The 19,415-nt window shown below is 42.7% G+C and overlaps 1 protein-coding gene across 7 annotated transcripts in view; it reads right to left on the bottom strand.

Moving 5' to 3' along the window:
• FAM13C (family with sequence similarity 13 member C) overlaps positions 1 to 19,415 on the bottom strand; it is a 343,454-nt gene that overhangs the window by 35,307 nt on the left and 288,732 nt on the right. For all 7 annotated transcript variants that reach the window (XM_077125262.1, XM_077125265.1, XM_077125263.1 and 4 more), the window contains one exon: positions 12,218 to 12,305. In XM_077125262.1, the coding sequence (XP_076981377.1) occupies positions 12,218 to 12,305 (88 nt within the window). The remainder of the gene's footprint in view (positions 1 to 12,217; positions 12,306 to 19,415) is intronic.

Below are 19,415 nucleotides of genomic sequence, written 5' to 3'. Positions count from 1 at the left end.
GTGACAGAGTCACGAACTAGTCATTTGGTAGTTCTTTGTCTGAACTCGCCCTCTTCAGTTAAGAAACAGCTTAATTAAATCAGCCCCGCATGTGTCTATGTGTGTGCGTCCGTACAGACAGAATTACGGAATGCCTGCTCAAATCGGGCCAGTGTGGATTCACAGCCAGCCAGCTTCTGCCATCCTGGGAAAAATGCCCAAGCCATGCTTCCAAGCCCTGCTCCCTCCCAGGCTGTGCCCCTGACAGGAGAAGCTTATGGCAGTATTAAATAAACTCAGGGGGTTCTGATGATTCCCTGGGGGCACCTCACTTTCTCTTCGCAAGGAAGAGGCAGCTTGCCAGAGCCCATCACGTCAAGTGGGACAGTTTAGAGAAACGGGGCTGGGGGCTCCAGCAATTTCCCCGACCTCTCTCGGTTTCCTTGTTTGGCTATGTTACTCACACAGCTGTGACAAAAAATAAAATAAAGCAAATGAAAATGTCAAATATTTCACATCATTCTCAGGGATGTGAAAAAGCATCCCCACTATAGATCACTAAAGAAAAAAGTTTGTGAGTTAGAATCCCAGGTCTACTATTTGTTAAGAGGGACTTTAGAGAATGGCGGGCCTTTCCAAACCTTGGTTTATTTGTCTATAAAAAGGAGGGGGGAGGGGTGGTGGCAATAATGTTTACTTCACAATACCAAGCAAGGGTAACATGAAATCAAACTGTATCCCTTACACAAATTGTTGCCATAGACACATAAACCTACTTAACTATACATATGTGCTCATATACACGTACAGGCGCATATACATGCGTATATACACGTATTTTTCTAAATTCAACACATTTTTTTAAAAAATAGGCTTCATCCTAAGCAATGAAGGCCAATAAACAAATGATGGCTAATTACATTTTTGTACTAACACTTTTGTAATAACACATTTTATTATGTTAAAATAAACCCCTATTTAAACTAGCAATATTCACCTACACACCATGTATATCACATGTGGTGAAACAGTGTTATAAGCCATAGAAACCGCTTAACACAGTAACCATGAAAACCAACATTTTAATCACTGTTGGTATGTAATTAAAGGATTTGAATATTAGCTTCCTTTAGAGGACCAACCTCATTAGGAGCCCCTGTTGGGTTATTATGGGAAACAAGGACCAATAGACTGAATTTGTTGTCCCTCCTGTCATTTCTTATTTATAAATAAGAATAACCATATCTAATATTTATAGACATATTCTATATAGACATATAATATCAGAGGGACTCACCATGTCCTCAAACTGCTCGAAGAATTTTTGCACATATTTAATTTTTATCCCAAGCACATGAGGCTGGTAGCAATATGCTTGCCATTTTATATTCAGCAGGTGAAGGTGGTATAAGTGTGTTAACTCCCTTTCGGGAGGGTTTGACCAGTGTCCATGGCAGAAGATTCCACATCTCTGCCCTGCAGAGCCTAAGAATATTTCTGGCAACCCACTCACTGAGCAGAAGGAAACTCAGAAAATGGAAATAATTATCACCTGTGCGGGAAGGCCAGGAGACCACTTCAGATCCAGCTACAACCCCAGGTAGAAGCAGGCGCTTTATTACAGCTGTTAAACGAATCAGTCATTTTTAAATACGACTTTCAAATATGAATTTTTAAAGCAATCCAAAATATAAATAAATCTCTGTCTGCAAATACTTGGGATGACCCGGAAGACTTAACTGTGTAATCAATTAGCTATAGCCTTGAGGATGTGTTAATTCTCAGTCCTAGATTTGCCTGCCATGATGGTCTCATAGGCAGAAAGCATTCAGGTATATTGCAGAATGCCAAATGTTGGCCTCTGTCACTATTAAAAGCTAAATAAGCCAAAAGCATGTTTATGACTCCAATGAAGCTTAAGCATCAGAGTCTTGGCCAGCCTCTCTCTGGTCGAAACACAAAAAGATGGCTATTAAAACATCATGTATTAACATGATTAATACATGTTCAGTTTCATGTATGTTGAGTTCAGTTTCATGTATGTTGAGTTTGGGGTGCCTACAGGCACTCAGAGGTGAGCTCTGAAATCAGAGAAGGAGGATGGGGTAAATCTGAAGCCATTCTAATAACTAAGGCTGGGAAAGAGATGAGGTCATTTGATTGGACACCATCGAGAGAGCAGAAGCTGTACCACCAATATTAGGCAGTAAAGGCTGAGGGCCGATGACAGTCAGGGAGAGGCCAGCACTGTAAACTCTCTTTTGTGGATAGCCACCATAAACACCAGGGCGCTAGTGGAGCAGAAAGATTATCACTGGGAATAGAGGCTATATTTCACGGCAAAACAATATCCTGCAGATCCTAAGAGGCAGTTTGCCATCAGGGACAAGAGCATGGGCTACAGGGACAGAAAACCCTAATCAAGTCGTTTTGCCACTTACTGCCCGTGTGATCATGGGCACATTACTTAGCCTCTTTTGATCTTGGTTTTCCCATTTGTATAATGGAACTTCATTCAATCATTCAACAAGTGTTTATTGACCATCTACTACATGCCATACCCTGTTTTAGGGGTTATAATGACACTATTTACCTCATAAAGGAATGTCCAGTGCTTAGGGACAGGGCCTGGGGGAGAAAAACATAATAATCTACCACTAAATGTTAGGTATCATTTTGTATTTATGGTAGTACCTTTCACCTAGTTAGGGGACTGAGGAAATGAACAGGCTGGGGGAAGGAAAGATGGGTGCAGTTTCAGATGCACTGCGTTAAGAGGTACCTTTGGGCATTCAGGCGGAAGTGCCCAGCAGGCCTTGGAGATGGGTAGGCACAGAGTTCAGAAGTGAAATGTCTAATTGTGTTTGATCTCAGCACACATTTCCCCAATGCCTCTTATAGGGTGGGAGAAGGAGGTGTTACCAGGCAAGGGTGGATTCTTTTGTCCTCTGCACTCAAGAACCGATTTCTGAGATACCAGGGTTTCAAAGAGAGAAAAAGTTTATTACTAGGCATATGGCAGGAAAGCAGATGACCCATCAGCCCCAAAATCTGTCTCTCCGAACTGCAATAATTCTGATGGTTTTATCAGAGAAAAAGACCGGCAGAGTTTAAGATAATGAGCACAGGTGCTCCAGATGATATCATTAGAGGTAATCTGATTATTGAGCATGCGCAGATTGATTATATGCTTAGTCACAGAATATATGTAAGAAAATGGCAGAGTATTATGATGTATAGGCAACTTACAGGTTAAAATCTAAGCTACTGCATATGTCAGGCATTCCCATTTTGGTTAGATTCAGTCTCGGTTGTCAGAACAGCCCCAACTTTGGACTTGGGGTGGGTTAGTTGTGGGCTGACCCAAGACCCTTCATTAATAAGCATTAGGGGCTGTCTTTAGTGATCACAAGACTCGGAAGATGAACAACTGGATAAGTAGGCACAAATGAAGGTTAATTATAAGGTTTTTACAATCACAGGACACAAGATTAAGGCTATATGATCATTGTCAAAGATCAAGGCAGCTGGATTATAGTTTGAGGATTTCAGGTATTTCCTTCTGTTCACTCCAATATACCAGAAAGCAAAAAGGAATATTTATATAATGATTCGGTAATCAAAAGCATCCCTTAAATCTAAATTTCTCGGTTACAGGGGGGCAGGACAGTGGGCCTCATTGTCATTTAGAAGGTGGCAATGTACTGATTTCAATTAAAAGGCATGGCCTATAGATTAGGGCCCTGGGTTTGCTGAGCAGTGAGGAATTATAAAATCCTCCTGCAAACCAGAAAGCTACATGGATCAGGAGGCTTCAGATGAGATCTACATTTATTCCTTGTCCTGTGTTTTCTGTTACAATCTTCTTCTAGGTTTCAGGGTAGCTCTTAAGATAAATTTGTTCCCACCAATCATGTTTCCTAAGGGACAGGATGGAAATTTTGGAATATTTTTTCTTCATAAATAAAATTAAGCACTTTTTGCCCAGTGACCATAACATTTAAATCCCAGAAATACCTAAAGCTTCAGGCTATATTGTCTCTATTATTTTAAAAGTCCAAAAATAACTCATATATGCTTGTATAAAAGAATTTTTAAGGACTTTTAAAGTATGTTATTGGTATTTTCACTGTCTCGAAGGTAAGAATAGATTAACAAAGAAAACCTATTTTATTTTAATCAGAAGAAAATCACATTGTTATTTGGCCAATATTGGTTTAAAATATTTTGAAAGGTATAAACAATTTAAACTTACTCAAATTTTAAGTAAATAATGAAATTCAATCAATATCTTAAGTACGTTTTAATTCCATACCACAACCAGCTTAGCAAAGGAAATTCCCAAAGGAAAGAAAAACAGGAGGCAGAGAATACTAGATTGAAGGGAAGAAGACAGAATGGCAAGAGAGTTGGCGAGAAAGAAGCATACAGAAAGTCATGGGAGAAGAAAAACATAGGCAGACTATCATGGTGGGCCTGGGTGAGAAAGAAGGTGAGTTAGGGTGAGTAATAGTCAGTCGGCGACAAGGAAGCGTGCAGCAGAGGTAAACTTCTGGCCCATGGAAAGATCTCAGAAGTTAACAATTTCTGCCCTAAATCAGAACTGTCCTGTGGGCAACAGAAGGCTTGAACTCCACTGACGACAGAGAAGCTGTAAGCCGCGCCCCCCCCCCCCCCCCCCACCCGAGTGCTGCCCTACTGGGAAAAGGAAGGAATCCATTCTCTGCATTGCTTTATAGTAGAACATCTAAGGATGTTATAACTCATTTCTGTGGCAGCAGTTTCTATACAGCACCAATTTAAATGTCCAATTCATGGAGGAAAGAAAAAATCTTCTAGACAAATCTATCAGGTGCCTAAACCTTTCACTTCTCCGCTGATGAGTCAGGACTTATTCTTTGCCTATCTGTATATCGTCAAATAAAAGTTGAGAACTCATCAAGGGAAATGGGCAAATGAACACTGCCTCATCTCTGAGAACATCTAGCCTTTCCTTCCTGGGTCACAAGAATGGAACCAGCTCCTTGAATTACAATCAGGCTCAACAGCAGCAGCCCAGGTTGCAGGGCTCTGCCTAAGCTGGACTTGGGCAAGAAAGAGCAGGTGTCATGTAGGAGAGCGTCAAAGATTCAGAAGCATCCATCCTCTAGGTACACAGAGCTGGATGCTGTGATGCCAATCACTTTTCAGCCTAAACAACCTCCTAGGTGTCTCAGTAATTCCTGCACGATCGATCGCCTCAGATGATAAAATGGCTGATAAAAATCTGCTACTAAGGTGACTTGATCCACACCGAAAAGGGAATTTTCATTTATGAGCAGATGTGCATTTGAGAAGCAGAAGGAGAATTAAATATGCAAAGTTAACAGAAAGACTGCTGAAGGAAGTTCCAGCAAAGTGGCAGTACGTTTACAAGGCATTTCCTCAAGTGTCCCATGGGTTCGGCTAAATTCTCGCGACATAGATGGAGCCACAGAAACATATGTTCCCAGGGAACAAGAAGAAACAGAAGAGGTTGTCCACCCCAGCCCTGGGTGGCTTTTCAGAGCAGCATGGGACACAAAACTTCTAGGCAAGTCATCTGGTCACTTTGAGACCGTACTCTTTATATGACTGGAGGAATGACGCCAATATAACCAGACAAAACCAGAAGAAACGTTTTTTTTTTTTTAAAAAAAATGACTGTAAACTTGCTGGTAAAGGCTGAGCTCTGGAGCCAGAGACCCGAGTTTGGTCTGTGATCGTACTTTGTGTGCAGCTATGGTATCCTTGGGCAGGTGAGTCTCTTCAAAGCTCAGACTCCTCATTCGTAAAGAGTTGTGAGATGGACAAATGACATAATGCCTGTTATGACAACACTTGGCCTGACCTAAGAACCGAATTATTACTTTTAAAATAATGACTTGGTAATTTGGGCTGTGGTATTGATTTCCCCCTCCTAAATAAGGCAGTTGTGGAAACAGCTTCAGAGAACTGCATGACCTGATCATCTAAATTTTGAAATAATTTTTAAAAATGTTTCCTTTGGAAAACAAAGGGTTAACATGAGGCTCCCTCCTTCACAGACTAAGAAGATGGTTATAAAAGTGTCAGAGAAAAATAATGAATAGTGAAGACCTTTTCCAGCCAAGTTATGTCACAGGTTCAACACAGGATAGATTTTATCGTAATAAATGTAGTTTCAACTTTAACAGATAGTAATTATTCAACCATCAGCTCTATAGATTATTGCTGTTGTAAATGCCTTTTGCTTTAGAGAACTAGTGTAAGGTTAATCATATGCAATACTCTAGAAGGGACTTAAGGAACACACAATACTAAATGTCACTTCCGTACCTTGAAAGTAGTTAGAAATTATGATGAGTATAGATATGTAAAGACAAATGCAGGGAGAAGAACATAGTTCTGAATATGGCAGTAATGTCCAGCTTATTTAATAAGGATATCAAACATTTATTGGGCATTTACCTTGGGCAACATGTAAGGGCTGCATGAATATCATGGCATGTCATTCTCAGAACAGTCACAAGAAGTAGGTACTATTAATTTTCCCATTTTTTTCAGAAAAGAAAACTCAGATATGCAGAGAGGTTAAATAATCTGCCCAAGGTCACTCCACCAGCACATGGAGTTCTGGAAGGAGCTATGTTTCTGAACAAAGGAGAACCAATTAATAGAACTTATGTGGACTTTCAAGAAATCTATAGCAAGGTTTTCACACCAAAGGTTGTTTAAACCAAAATGGTCAATGAACTGCTTTGTAATGGACACAAAATTCATTTAACAACACGCAGAAAAGGGCAGGGTTGAATTCATATCTTTGCAACAGACACGTCAGTACCAATCTTTGCAAACAGATCCTGGATTCATCTTATTTCACATTGTCAGAAATGACGTAGAAGAGGAAGTACAGGGTGATAAGTCTGTTTGCACATGATGCTGATATTTTTCAAGCAACCACCAACCAGTGGCAAATGACCTCCTCTGCAGACCAGGAGATAATGTGATTGAAGAAAACTAATCCATCGCCTCTTAAGCGACAAACACTAAGCTAATGGTTTCATAGTGAGCGGGACATTTGGAGCCCTTGTAGAATATCCTACCATGAGACAGAGGCCCAGAAAATACCATGTATCACTACAACAAGTTTGAAAAACAATTCTAAAAGTAGAATTATTTTATAATCATTTGCTAGAATACCCTTGTACCCATGTAGGTTTTTAGATATTAATTCATTTTTATTGAGATCATTGTATATTCACCTGCTGAAATAAGAAATAACAGAAAGAGATCCCCTGTACACTCTGCCCATGAGCTACTATTTTGAAAATCTATATTAACTCTGCCCATATTTAAGGAAGAAGAAAAACCTATTTCACTTCATCTGGACTGCAGGTCAGGTAAATACCAGGGACCCACAGATGGTTTAGATCAGAGTTGCTGAATTCACTGTAGGAATAGTGAGGCTGCAATTAAGTAAATCAACTACAAATTCAGGTCTGGTCAGGATGATAAAACAAAGTCAGGGGTGGATCAGCAAAGTGACTTTTTCAAAACCCACTACTTATGTATAATGCATATAGGCTGGCTTTGGGCTTAATTCTGAATTATAGAATCTTACAGCTATGGGGACTTAATGCCTAAGCCAGATGACAATTAGCCCAGTAGTGAAGAGCTTAGTCTATGGAGTCAGACCAGGGAGCCCCTGACACATCCCCCAACCTTGCCCCTACCACTCAGTGGCTATGGGACCGTCAGTGAGTTTTATCTACTCTCCAAGTTTCCTTACTCTTCTTCAATTTGGGGATGACTATGACACTCACCTCAGGGTTCTCGTGAGGGGAAGGAAACAAAACCCGAGTAACAATACCTTACACAAGTATGGAGGTCAGTGTTAACCAATCTGATGTTATTCACTTATGAATCTTAGCACTGGGGCACCTTGGACCAGATGATTCTGTGTTGTGGGGACTTGTCCTATGCATTGCAGGATGTTTAGGGACATCCCTGGCTTTGACTTTCCAGATGCCGGTATCACCTCTCCCCCACCCGAACTTGTGATAACCAAAAGCATCTATAGATATTAACAAGTATCTCAAAGGGGGCAAAACTGGCCTCACTTAAAAAAATGACTGTTTTAAATAAACCAGTTTAGAATAAACAAATGGAGTACTACTTTCCATAGTAATAGCCAGTTTTTAGTTAAAGTAACAGGTGCTACAGACTGAAAATATAAAAGGATTCAAGAAGGGTTCAGAAATAATATACACATAAACCCACAATCAATAAAGTTTCTAAAAGGTATTTGGAAATTCCATACACTTCTGAGGTATGGAGACCCCCCTCCCCTGACTTCCAAATGCACCTGCTCAAGTGGAGCACCCAGTTAAATGAATGACCAGCCCCACCGACAAGGATATCTGCGGGGCTCACCGTGTTAGAAATCCAATTAGAAACTGCACCCTGCAGCAAGAACACATTTCAGGGCACCCTGGAGGAGGACTGAGATCTATGCCGTTTTCCCACAACTGCCCTCAGGTTGGAATCACCAGGGAAGCTTTTCAGTCATGGAGATTCTCAGACATAATCTCTACATTTTAATTTTGCATTTTGGGTTGGGGACCAGACATTGGTAGATTTATTAAGTACTCCCAACTAACTGGGAACTTCTGGTAAAGTAGATAGTCTCTTAAGATATAAGAAAGGTCAGGCTCCCTTTGACTCTGTCTCATTCCAACTTCAACATTAGAAAGAAACCCATAACCAGATAGAGTTCTTTATAGGAATCATTATAGACTGTAAATAGACATACCACATTAGCATTCTGTAATTATCAACATTAATCTCAAGGCTCTTATCCAAATGGTAAGTTCAATTTAAAAATCAAGATTTAGAATAAAAGAATTAATTAGGAACTTCGCTGAAACTATTACTTCTAGTAATAAGCCTCCAGTTTATCGCTGGTGGCAAGCTTTTGCTGAAAACGCCACACTGTCAATCACTCTTGTTCAGATGGAAAAGAGGTTACTACATTTAGTCATGTGGAACACCAAACAGTCCTTCTGCGCACTTTGAAAATGACAAGCAGTTGAAAAGACGCTCCTTATTCCATTTCCCATCCAACCATAGCAGAATAGATGCTCACTAATGTCATCGAGAAACGCTTGCTTCAGCTGTAAAAGGAAGCTGACCCAGTTAGAGGGACTTTGAGTCTAACCCTTGCCTGGGTCTCCATCTCACATTATGCTGTTTGTGATCTACATATGGTGAATGCCCATCCAGGACCAGGTAAGGTGTTTTCCAGGATGGGGGCGCTTATGGTGCTAAACCCGGCATAGTGCTGGGCACTCAGTCACCGTGCTGGTTTGAAAGGAAGTGTGCCCCCTAAGAAAAGCCATGTTTTAATATAAATCCCATTTCATAAAGGTAGAATAATCTCTATTCAATACTGTATGTTTGAAACTGTAATGAGATCATCTCCCTGGTTGATGTGATTTAGTTAGGAATGGTTGTTAAACTGGATTAGGGGATGACATGTCTCCACCCATTTGAGTGGGTCTTGATTAGTTTCTGAAGTCCTATAAAAGAGGAACCATTTTGGAGAATGAGAGACTCAGAGAGGGCAGAGAATGCTGCCACACCACGAAGCAGAGAGTCCACCAGCCAGTGACCTTTGGAGATGAAGAAGGAAGATGCCTCCCGGGGAGCTTCATGAAATAGGAAGCCAGGAGAGAAAGCTAGCAGATGACACCGTATTTGCCATGTGCCCTTCCAGCTCAGAGAGAAGCCCTGACTGTGTTTGCCATGTGCCATCTCACTTGAGAGAGAAACCCTGAACTTCATCGGCCTTCTTGAACCAGGGTGTCTTTCCCTGGATGCCTTTGATTGGACATTTCTATAGACTTGTTTTAATTGGGACATTTTCTCGGACTTAGAACTCTAAACTAGCAACTCATTAAATTCCCCTTTCTAAAAGTCATTCCGTTTCTGGTATATTGCATTCCAGCAGCTAGCAAACTAGAACAGTCACCCTTCCTAGAGTTCCAAAGCAGCCTTGAAGGTGAGTCCCTCTCCATTACTTTCCTCTAGGGGCCCCATCCCAGCCTCTGGACTTGGATACTGAGCATCTTTGTCCTCCTGAAGTAAATGAACTGAGCCAACTGGTCACAGACACTGAATCATGAGTCCCGTGTGGTCTGTGAGCCTACCCCCATGATGAACTCAAAGTGGGGACAAAAGAGAACCAGACCTTCTCTCTCATCATTCAAGACTCTGTTCACCCTACCAGTGAGGCCCAATTATTTGGGAGTGTTCATGAAATATACAGATCCCAGGACTCCCGCTCCACACTGTTTAGAGATGAGGCCTGAGAATCTGCACACTTGAGAAGCTCCTCAGGTAAATCTGACATTCTTGGAACTCTTCCTAGAAAACATTCCAGGGTACATGCTGAACACACGTGTTTGCATGAATGAACACTGAAAACCTCTTCACAGAATCCCTTGGAAGGGTTTTGGGACACCTCAGCTTGATTTTGGAAAACTCAGCACCTAGCCCATAAACCTCCTTTGAGAGACAACTTCTGCCCATTTCTGCAAGTTGAAACCTAACATAGAAAATATTGTTGGTCCTTTGTGTGGGCAATTCCCACATAAACCCAGCATGTGTTTTCCGTTCTACAAGGTTCTTCCAAAATTCTCTCCACCCAGAATGAGACAATGCAAAACTATTCCTGATCTTCAGAGAAAATAGAATACACACACAAGTCATGATTTAAAAAAAAAGAAAAAACCAAGACAAAATATATCCATATCCAACATTCAGCAACTATTTTGTTAAATAATCATTGTTCGTCAGTCACCCCCTATACCTAATCCAAAACAGCAGACAATTCAAAAGTTCATTTGTATTTGGCTTCAGACGGCTTTATGTGTTTTATATATTGTTTGATTGCAAGGAGTGGGATATGGGATTAGGGGAAAAAGAAAGATGTTGTCTAATCTCACTTAAAGTCCCAACTGGTTTGACATCGGCTCCTACCCAATTTCATTTGCCTCTTATTCCAAACACAACAGCCAACGAGCGAGGGGGTTGTCCAGGCAATAATGTCACAGCCCATTGGCCATCCACATCCAGCAGTGCCATGTTGGGCCAGTTACCTTCTCTAGGCTGTGGAGCCCTTAGTATAAAATAGGAATCACAATATTTTCAAGGTTGTTTTAAGCATTTACTAAAATAAGATACAAAGTGCTTAGAATAGTGCCTGGCTTATAGAAAGTCTTTAATAATAATAGTAGCTACTGTTATTAGCTATTGTAGCCACAATTATTAAACTATATTCAAACACTGCAGATGACTGTTTGCCTGCTTAGTTTATGTGGGTCTTTTTAAAATAGTGGCATCTTCAATGTATTATTACTAACAGTACTGGAATAAATTATCTTTACAAGCACACCTAAGCCCATCTCTATCATCCATCCAGAAACCAGTCTGTAAACCTCTAACCCATTTGTTTTAGAAAAGATAAACTGTGTTCTCATTTCATGTAAATCAGTGTTTTCTTCCTGCCTAAGTCTTACTGAGAGAATTCGTTTGCTGTCTACTTGCCAGCCAGTCTATCATCCTCAGGATTAAAACTGGAGAAACTAACAGGCAAATGAGAACCAATTCTGAGACTTTTTAAACAGAAATCAATGCTTAAAAAAAGAACACAGAGACAGAACAAGATAAGATAGGTGAGAATGGGCTGCTCCACTTACCCACTTACCTCCACTCTCCCTGTGCCGATGGGTCATCTTATAAGCAGTTAGCAGGATACATGATGTGCCCCTTCTAAATTCCCCCATCCGCACCATACCTCAGAAACATCATGAGTTTCAAGGAAGCACAGACAACCCAGGTCCAGGGAGGTAAAACAAGCACACCACTCCCCCTTACAGACTGCTGACTAGGAAAAGGAAGACTAGAGTTATGACGGGAGCTTTTCACCTGAACCCTATTCATGCGAGTTGGGCTCAGACTCCAGCTGAAGAGAAGGCTCTAAGGTATATCTTAATTCCTCCCACTCCCTCCCAACCCCCCTGTGTAACTCGGACACAATTCTTCCGTTTTCCTGGAGCAACGGCACTGCTTCTCACAGCCGGCCAGGTTTAGGATAAACAGCAAGAGGCTGAATACTGCCCGAGGGTACAAACGAGGACATCCCACCCCCCAGCCCATGACCCAGCCCGGCTCTTACCTGCAGAATCCGCCCCGTCCGCCGGGGCGCTCGGCAGCGATTCTGGGACTGGGTCCTTAACTTCCTGCACCTGAGCAGCTTCTTCCTGCTGTATCAAAAATGCAGAGCACAGATCAGATTCGAGGGCCTGGAGCTTCAGCAAGGAATTCTGCCAGCAGAAGCAGAACATCGGGGTCAGCTTAGTAGATGCCGAAAGCACAGCGGTGGGTGGGCAGCGGTCTGCAGGAGGAGGGTCGCGGCCACAGCTGCTGCACGGAGAGCCGGTTGTGTCCGCATCGGATGCGCCTTATTACACATGCAGCCTGAGTTTCTGCCTCATTTAAATCCGAACGTACACGGATTATCTGTGACACATGGGGCTGGTGATTTCGTCAGCAAGAGCCGCTGCACTCGGCGAACCAATCCGAGAAGGTATCTGCTTCCCGGGTGCTCAAGGCTTTACGCTTTACAAGTGTTTCATTCAGTGTGCTGACATCAGGAACGGATGACATGGGGCCCCTCCCTGGCTACCATTCATAAAAGCCATCGTCCCTCCACCGCAAAGACTGCAGTACACCGCAGTGCACAAAGAGTTACTGCAGCAGGGGCGCCTGGCAACCGGGAGGGGCTTCGGCTCCCTCATTGGTGGCTCTATCTGGTGTGTGGTGAGATGCGGCTTCTAAAGTTACTTCCCTCACACGGGAAGACTGCAGCTGCCTTTTCTCGACCGCAGAGTTCAGGGAGACCAGCTCGATCGCTTCTGAGGGAGAAGCATTTTATCTTTTACAGCCCCCGGCGCAATCCCCCGCCCACTCCCTTCATTTCTCATTTTAAATGTGTTCTTAAAAAGAAAAAGTCATCCCGACTGACGCACGGATCCTGCCATGATGCAGAAAATGAGCATATCCATTCCCCCACTCCACCTCCACCTCCGCCCCCCACCAAAGTGAGTTCCTGGCCCGGCGCTGCTACCGGGCAGCAGGAGAGCCCCGCGGGGAGCAGCAGCTTCTTCACCCACGGGACTCCCGCAGGACGGCCACATAGAGTCCTGTCCTCTCTCTTCTCTCCACTATGCACCCCCAACACGTCCACATCCACATCCTAGCCTCCACATACCCTACTCCCCACACACCATTATCTCCTACACATGCTCCCACACCCCGACTCCACCCCCTACCCCACACCTATGCCTCCACTCCACCCAAACCCCACCCCTTACCACATCCCATCTCCCATACACTCTTCCACCCCCACCCCGGGTGCAGCCCCACACAAGGGGCATGCACCCTCTCCCATTCTGTTGGCCTGAGTAAATATGAATCTACAGCAATGTACTAAAAGCTGCTCCTTGATGGACCTCTTACATACGTTGTCTCTTGCCCATTTGAAAACAGCAGGTGCCTAAGCAGGCTCAGGTCCCTCCTGGGCCACACACAGAGACCACCCATGACTGCTCTACTCTTCCCCTTCTTGCTTCCCCCTCCCCCTCAGGCACCCCCACCCCCTCCCACGCCCTCTCCCGCAGTGCTCAGGTGTGCCTGGGCTGGCTGAGCCCCACAGCTCAGAGGAAGCACCTGCCTGAGTCCAGGCCTTTGTATTTTACGCAGCCTCTCCCTCCTTTGGGTGATGTTCTTCTCGCAACTCAGGGGAAAAGCAAGAGTTTAAGACTGTCATGTCAGAAGGAAATAAACAGCTGGGAGAATCAAACAGGATTCCAGGGAAACTTCCTATCAGAGAAGCTTAGAAATCAGAGTGACTTCTCACAAAACAGTAAAACTCTTCTAAATATGGCCCCTAATAATTGAGAAATAATGCTTGTTTCTCCCTACAATTAGAGGGAAGATTTGGAACCAGCAACCTCTCAAATTTTTGTGGGCTTGTATATTCCACAAAGTAGAAAGCTGCAACGGCTTAGGGGCTCATTTCATACAGGTGCAGAAGGCGATCCCAGTTCTGCTACCTACTGTGTACATTTGACATTGCACAAGCTTCTTGGCTATTCTAGGCCATAATTTCCTCATCTGTAAAGAGATGAAAGTAACAGTAGCATCTGTTTTATAGGACTGCTCTAAGAATTAAATGAGACAAACCATAGAAAGCATGTTGCACAGTACCAAATACTCAAGGACTGGATTTCATGGTTATTAATATCTCCAAACTCCAGAGACCACTGGGAAGATTTTTGGTCCTGTGACAAGACCAAGCTCTACATCAACTGTGAGAGCCTGACTCATCCCTTCACCTCCTGGAGCCTCACCTTCTGTGTCTGCCAAGCAAGGATCTCAAGCTAGATAACATTTAAGCTCCCCTTCAACTTTCAAGGAGAGAAAAGCTAACACAAAAATACTGAAGATGGTTGCATATCATCACTATCACTACATGGGGACTTGGGCAGTGTTTGCAGAACTGAACCAAGTGTTCATGCAACCCAAAGAAGTAAGGAATCAAAATAATATTTCATACATAGCTGCATGTTGGGGTTCATATTCAGAGCCTCTGAGTTCTCCCAGGGGATGAGGTACAATACTTGTGACCTAGTTACAGCTCATTCATCTTCCTTTCCTACATTCTCCTCTTCATGCTGAAGCAGAAACAAGATTCCAAGTGCTAAAGGAGATCTATTTGCATGGCTGGTAGATTCCACTCTGAGATGTAGATAAGCAGAGGGTATCTGTAAGCCCTCCCAATAAGGGTAGGCACCTAGACACCCGTATGGGTGGGGCCCAGAAGAGAATGCTTCTCCTGATGACTAAGTTGGAACTGGAACCCTGGGGGCAGAGTCATCGTTGGGGGGTTACCTACAAGCAATCTATACCACTGTTCCAGACATGTCCTTCCAGGGGACGACTGGACATGCCCAGCCTATCCTGTCAGGACTGAGCCTGGCAGAGCTGCCCTTGAGAAAGCCCAGGGACAGCAAACACCACAGACAGGGTTTATCCCCCCATGCAGAGCGGATGTCACACTCGCAGCTCAATGTGCTGGCATATTTCTGCCCACACATAGTTGCACTAGGCTCAGGGTACAAGGCTAATGTGGGCACCTTCCTCATGGGGCTTCTGGTCTACTAGGGGGAGACAGCTCATAAATAAGCAAATAAGTCAAACATATCACTGTGATAAGGCTATGGGGAAAATGGGGAGCATTAGAAGAGTATCTCACAAGCTGTTTCACTATTCCATCATGCCTGACTTACTGACCTTTCATGCAGGAACATGTGTTTTTCCCCTACAGGACAAAGTAGGATAGTACATCTGTGGTCCTTGAGCTCTGTCAGTGGAACCCTCCTCTTATGAAGACTTGGGCTCCCTGCCAGGCTGCCCTAGCTTATCCCTTGAGGCCAACATGCTAGCACTTTTCCAGATTTACTTCCAAAGTCTCAGTGAGTGGATTTCTGGGATCTTCAGGAAAACTGAGTGAGCAAGGGATAATGCATCTCCTAGAGAACTACCTCTGTTTCCCCAACTCTCCCACCCGGTTAAAAAAAGAAGATAGAGGGAAGTCTGAAACCTAGGTGTGGTTTTCCAAAAGCTAATTTTTTCTTTTTTACATAATGGAGAATATGCTGCTTGTTTTAGAAAACACTCTACTCATTTTCTGTCCTCTACAATTACCCAGGTCCCACTTTAGTATAGCTGGAATACAGAACGCCCACACAGGCTAGATTGTTGAATACTATTTTAGGGTGGCTTCGTTTGCAATTTACCAGCTGCAGAGCCAGGGCAGCTTACATTTAGTTGATATGAAAAGGCTTCATGCCCCCCCCACCCCGTGCCAAGAACTGTATATAAACTATGGTGATATGAAGCAAAATTAAATAAAAAATCTCAAAACTGGGGATACAACAGGGTCCCCAAACATCCCCATTTCTAATTCCCACTCTTTTCTGAGTATTTATCTCCCACCCAAACATCCATACCTTCCTGTCCATCTGCTAATTTTGCCCCCCCACCCCCCACTCACCGGGACCTAATCAGCTATAGTTACTGTCACAGTCTATGTACCATCATTTTCCTGGATCTAATTCTGATCACCTCATCTAATTTTATTTCTTAGCATCTTGTTTCTTTGCTAACACTCTTTACAACATATATTTTTATTTGTCTACCTGTTTATTGGCTCTTTCCAGCTCTTTAAGGGTTGGTGCCATACCTCCATTGTACACTGTTGTATCCTCCCTATCTCAGTGTATAGCACAATAGCCAATTAATACAACAATGTTGTGTAGTAGTTTTGTTATGGGCCCTTTAGGCAGTATATTTTGGGGGCCTCTTTGAATTATCCACATTTCAAGCCCTTTTCTATACTGGTTCAGAAAATTAATAGGCCTTAAGAATCACTGGGGAGTTTGTTAGAGATGCATACTGCCAGCTGGGTCCCACCCCCAGAGACTCTGAAATCAGCAGGTGCAGAGGTGGGGCCAAGGTCCACACCTTGAGAAACATTTCTATTCCTTGGAGCCCCGATCCACCCAACAAGCCTCCGTGACCTGCTGAGCTCCAGTTACCCCAGGGACTGTAGCTTCTGCCAGAGCCCCAGCCCTCTGCCACCCTCACGAGGCTCTTGCCCTGGACGTCCACACTGGGAAGTCTAAAGGGGCTGAAAAGCTTAGGAGCAAGGCAGTGGTATCTCCTGAATGTCATAGGTGTACTCTGGATGTTCTTGCCAAAAGAACTGGAACTTCTTCCAACATGAATGCCTACAAGAATAAAGTCAAATTTATCAGGCTCTGAGAAAAACTGGGCTTCTAGCTAATCCCTCTGGGTTCTGTGCCGCTTCTGTCCTAGCATGCTTTGCAGTCAAGTCTAAATGTACTCCGATTCCCCTCGAATCAGTACATCCCAGCTTCTTTCTACTTGGGGTGGTCAGCCTTGTTTTTTTCCCTACTAAAAAGTTCAGTGTAAAAGATAAGCTATTCATGTCATAGAAGCTTAGACTACCTGTAGGCATGTCTAAGAGTTACTTCTGGAGGACCTCTATTGTTGCTCAGATGTGGCCTCAGTCTCTATAAACCCAGTTCTGCAAGTGAAATCACTGCCCTCCCCCCTACCTGGGACATGACATACAGGGGTAAAAGTCTTCCTGGCAACGTGGGAGAGAATTCCCAGGGATGAATCCAGACCTGGCACTGTGGGATCAATAACTATATCCTAACCAAGTAAGGGGAAAGAAGTGTAATTAATAAAGTATCAGTGGCAGAGAGAGTTCAAATAGAGTTGAGAGGCTACTCTGGAGGTTGCTTTTATGGAAGCTTTAGGTAGATCTTCCTACCTATCATAACCTGCCAATCCTAAGGAATACCTAGGGCAATTCCAGTCAATCCTAAAGAACACCTAGGACAATTTATAAGATTCCACAAGGGTTCCAGGCACTGGAGTAACCTGCCAGAAACCTACAACCTCCAGATGGGTCCCTGGTCCAGATAAGTCCTGAAACCTAGCCCAGCCTCTCCAGACCATTAGATAGTTCCACCTCCCTACCCCATATTAGTGACAGACTCTTCCATTATCAAAAATTTAGAATTGCCAGGGCCCAAACAACCTCAATGAGAGGTATCGAAAGATCAAAGGTGATGGTGGAATTATACATAGATGATAGGACTTAACAAATGAATATGAATGCTGAATCATTAAATGGATATCTCTTTTAGTCTCCAGTATTTTAGAGCAGCTAGAAGTAAAAACCTCAAATTGTGAAATTGTAACCCATATCAAAGTTTGAAATATGTTCTACAACTACTTGTGGTGCTGTGCTTTGAAATTTATAGCTTTTTTGTATATGTTATTATTCATAAAAAAAAAAAGAAGGAAAAAAAGCCATTTGTAATGATAAAAAAAAATTTAAGCCCACTAGTCTCCTATATTCTGGAGCAGCTAGAAGGAAAAATATGAGAGGATCGTATGGCAGATCCCATGACAAACTATGGAATCTGTCCTGTAACCACTTTTTGAAGAGTGCTTTGAAAACTACTGCTTTTTTATTTCTTTGCTTTGTATATATGTTATACTACACAATAAAAAAATTTAAAAAAAAAAAAAAAAAGATAAGCTATTCATGTCAAAGAGCCCTCTACTGATAAGAAGATCCGGGGCCTATTCTGGTTCTGTCAGCACTTAAAAAGAAAAAAATTGAGGCAACCTTGCCATAGCATGCAAGAACCCAAACCAAATTTCTTTTTAGCCAAATGATTTCATTCTTGGAAGGCAGAGCAGTCCTGCCCTCAGTTTCACTTCACTGTGATATCCTTTATGTTCACTTTATTAAATAATTAAAAAATAAGATGTCTGGGAGATAAAGTAATTTTATAAATTCACATTTTAAAATCAAGGCTCTGAGATTTTCTAAACGATGAGGCATTGATTTTCTAAAACTAGAAAGCCTCATTTACAACTCATAGAATGGACTTCAATAGCTTTTCTTTAGAGTGCATAATACTTAAACTACCCAAAAGCACAGGTATTTAGATGGATAAACCCCCTAATAAATTTTCCCAGATCAGGATTATATTACAGGGGAGGGAGTCCTCAAGCCTAGTCTGTATAGCAGCCCAAATGGTTACTTGTTTGTAGCTATTTTTCTGCTAAGTTCTTTCAGCCCTAAAAATATTCTGCTTAAAAAATTAACTTGAGTAAGACATGGGCACAGTAGAGGCCCCACTGTGGCCTCTAGTCCCAAATCTACCACTGGCTCATTCTGTGTCCCTGGGTAAACCAGCTAACTATGCTGGACGACACGGTCTTTATTTTTTCTGATGACACTATCTTAACTCCCTCAATTTCTAAAATGTAATGAATACTAAAAGTTAATCATCATTCCACCAGAAATCATGAAGTCACATGCCATAGATGTAAGTTGCCTACCTGTGCCTGTAAAAGTGGCAGATCACCTTGGAAAGTGTTTGCCATTTCCCCAAATACCAGTATTTTGTTAGGTAACAAGGAAATTCAGCTTTCACCTGCCTTATGACCTGAGTTTTGTAGCTCTAAGAAAGTTTTGTCCTAGAAAGGTCAAAAGATAGCAATGCCAGGAAAGCCACACTCTGGATTATTAAATGAGGAGTTGAAGTATATCTCCATAAACCCCTTGGAAGTGGGATTGACAGAGTTCCTTCTTCTACTCCAGCCTCACACCCCCACCTCAACACAAAACCTAGAGCTGGGTACATATTTGCTTCTCAATAAACACAACTGAAAGAAAGAATTACTCTTTAGGAGAAATA

The sequence above is a fragment of the Tamandua tetradactyla genome, chromosome 13 (genome assembly GCF_023851605.1).
Source record: "Tamandua tetradactyla isolate mTamTet1 chromosome 13, mTamTet1.pri, whole genome shotgun sequence".
Taxonomy (NCBI): domain Eukaryota; kingdom Metazoa; phylum Chordata; class Mammalia; order Pilosa; family Myrmecophagidae; genus Tamandua; species Tamandua tetradactyla.
Note: the sequence above shows the minus strand (reverse complement) of the source record. Positions and strands in the feature narration are given on the sequence as shown.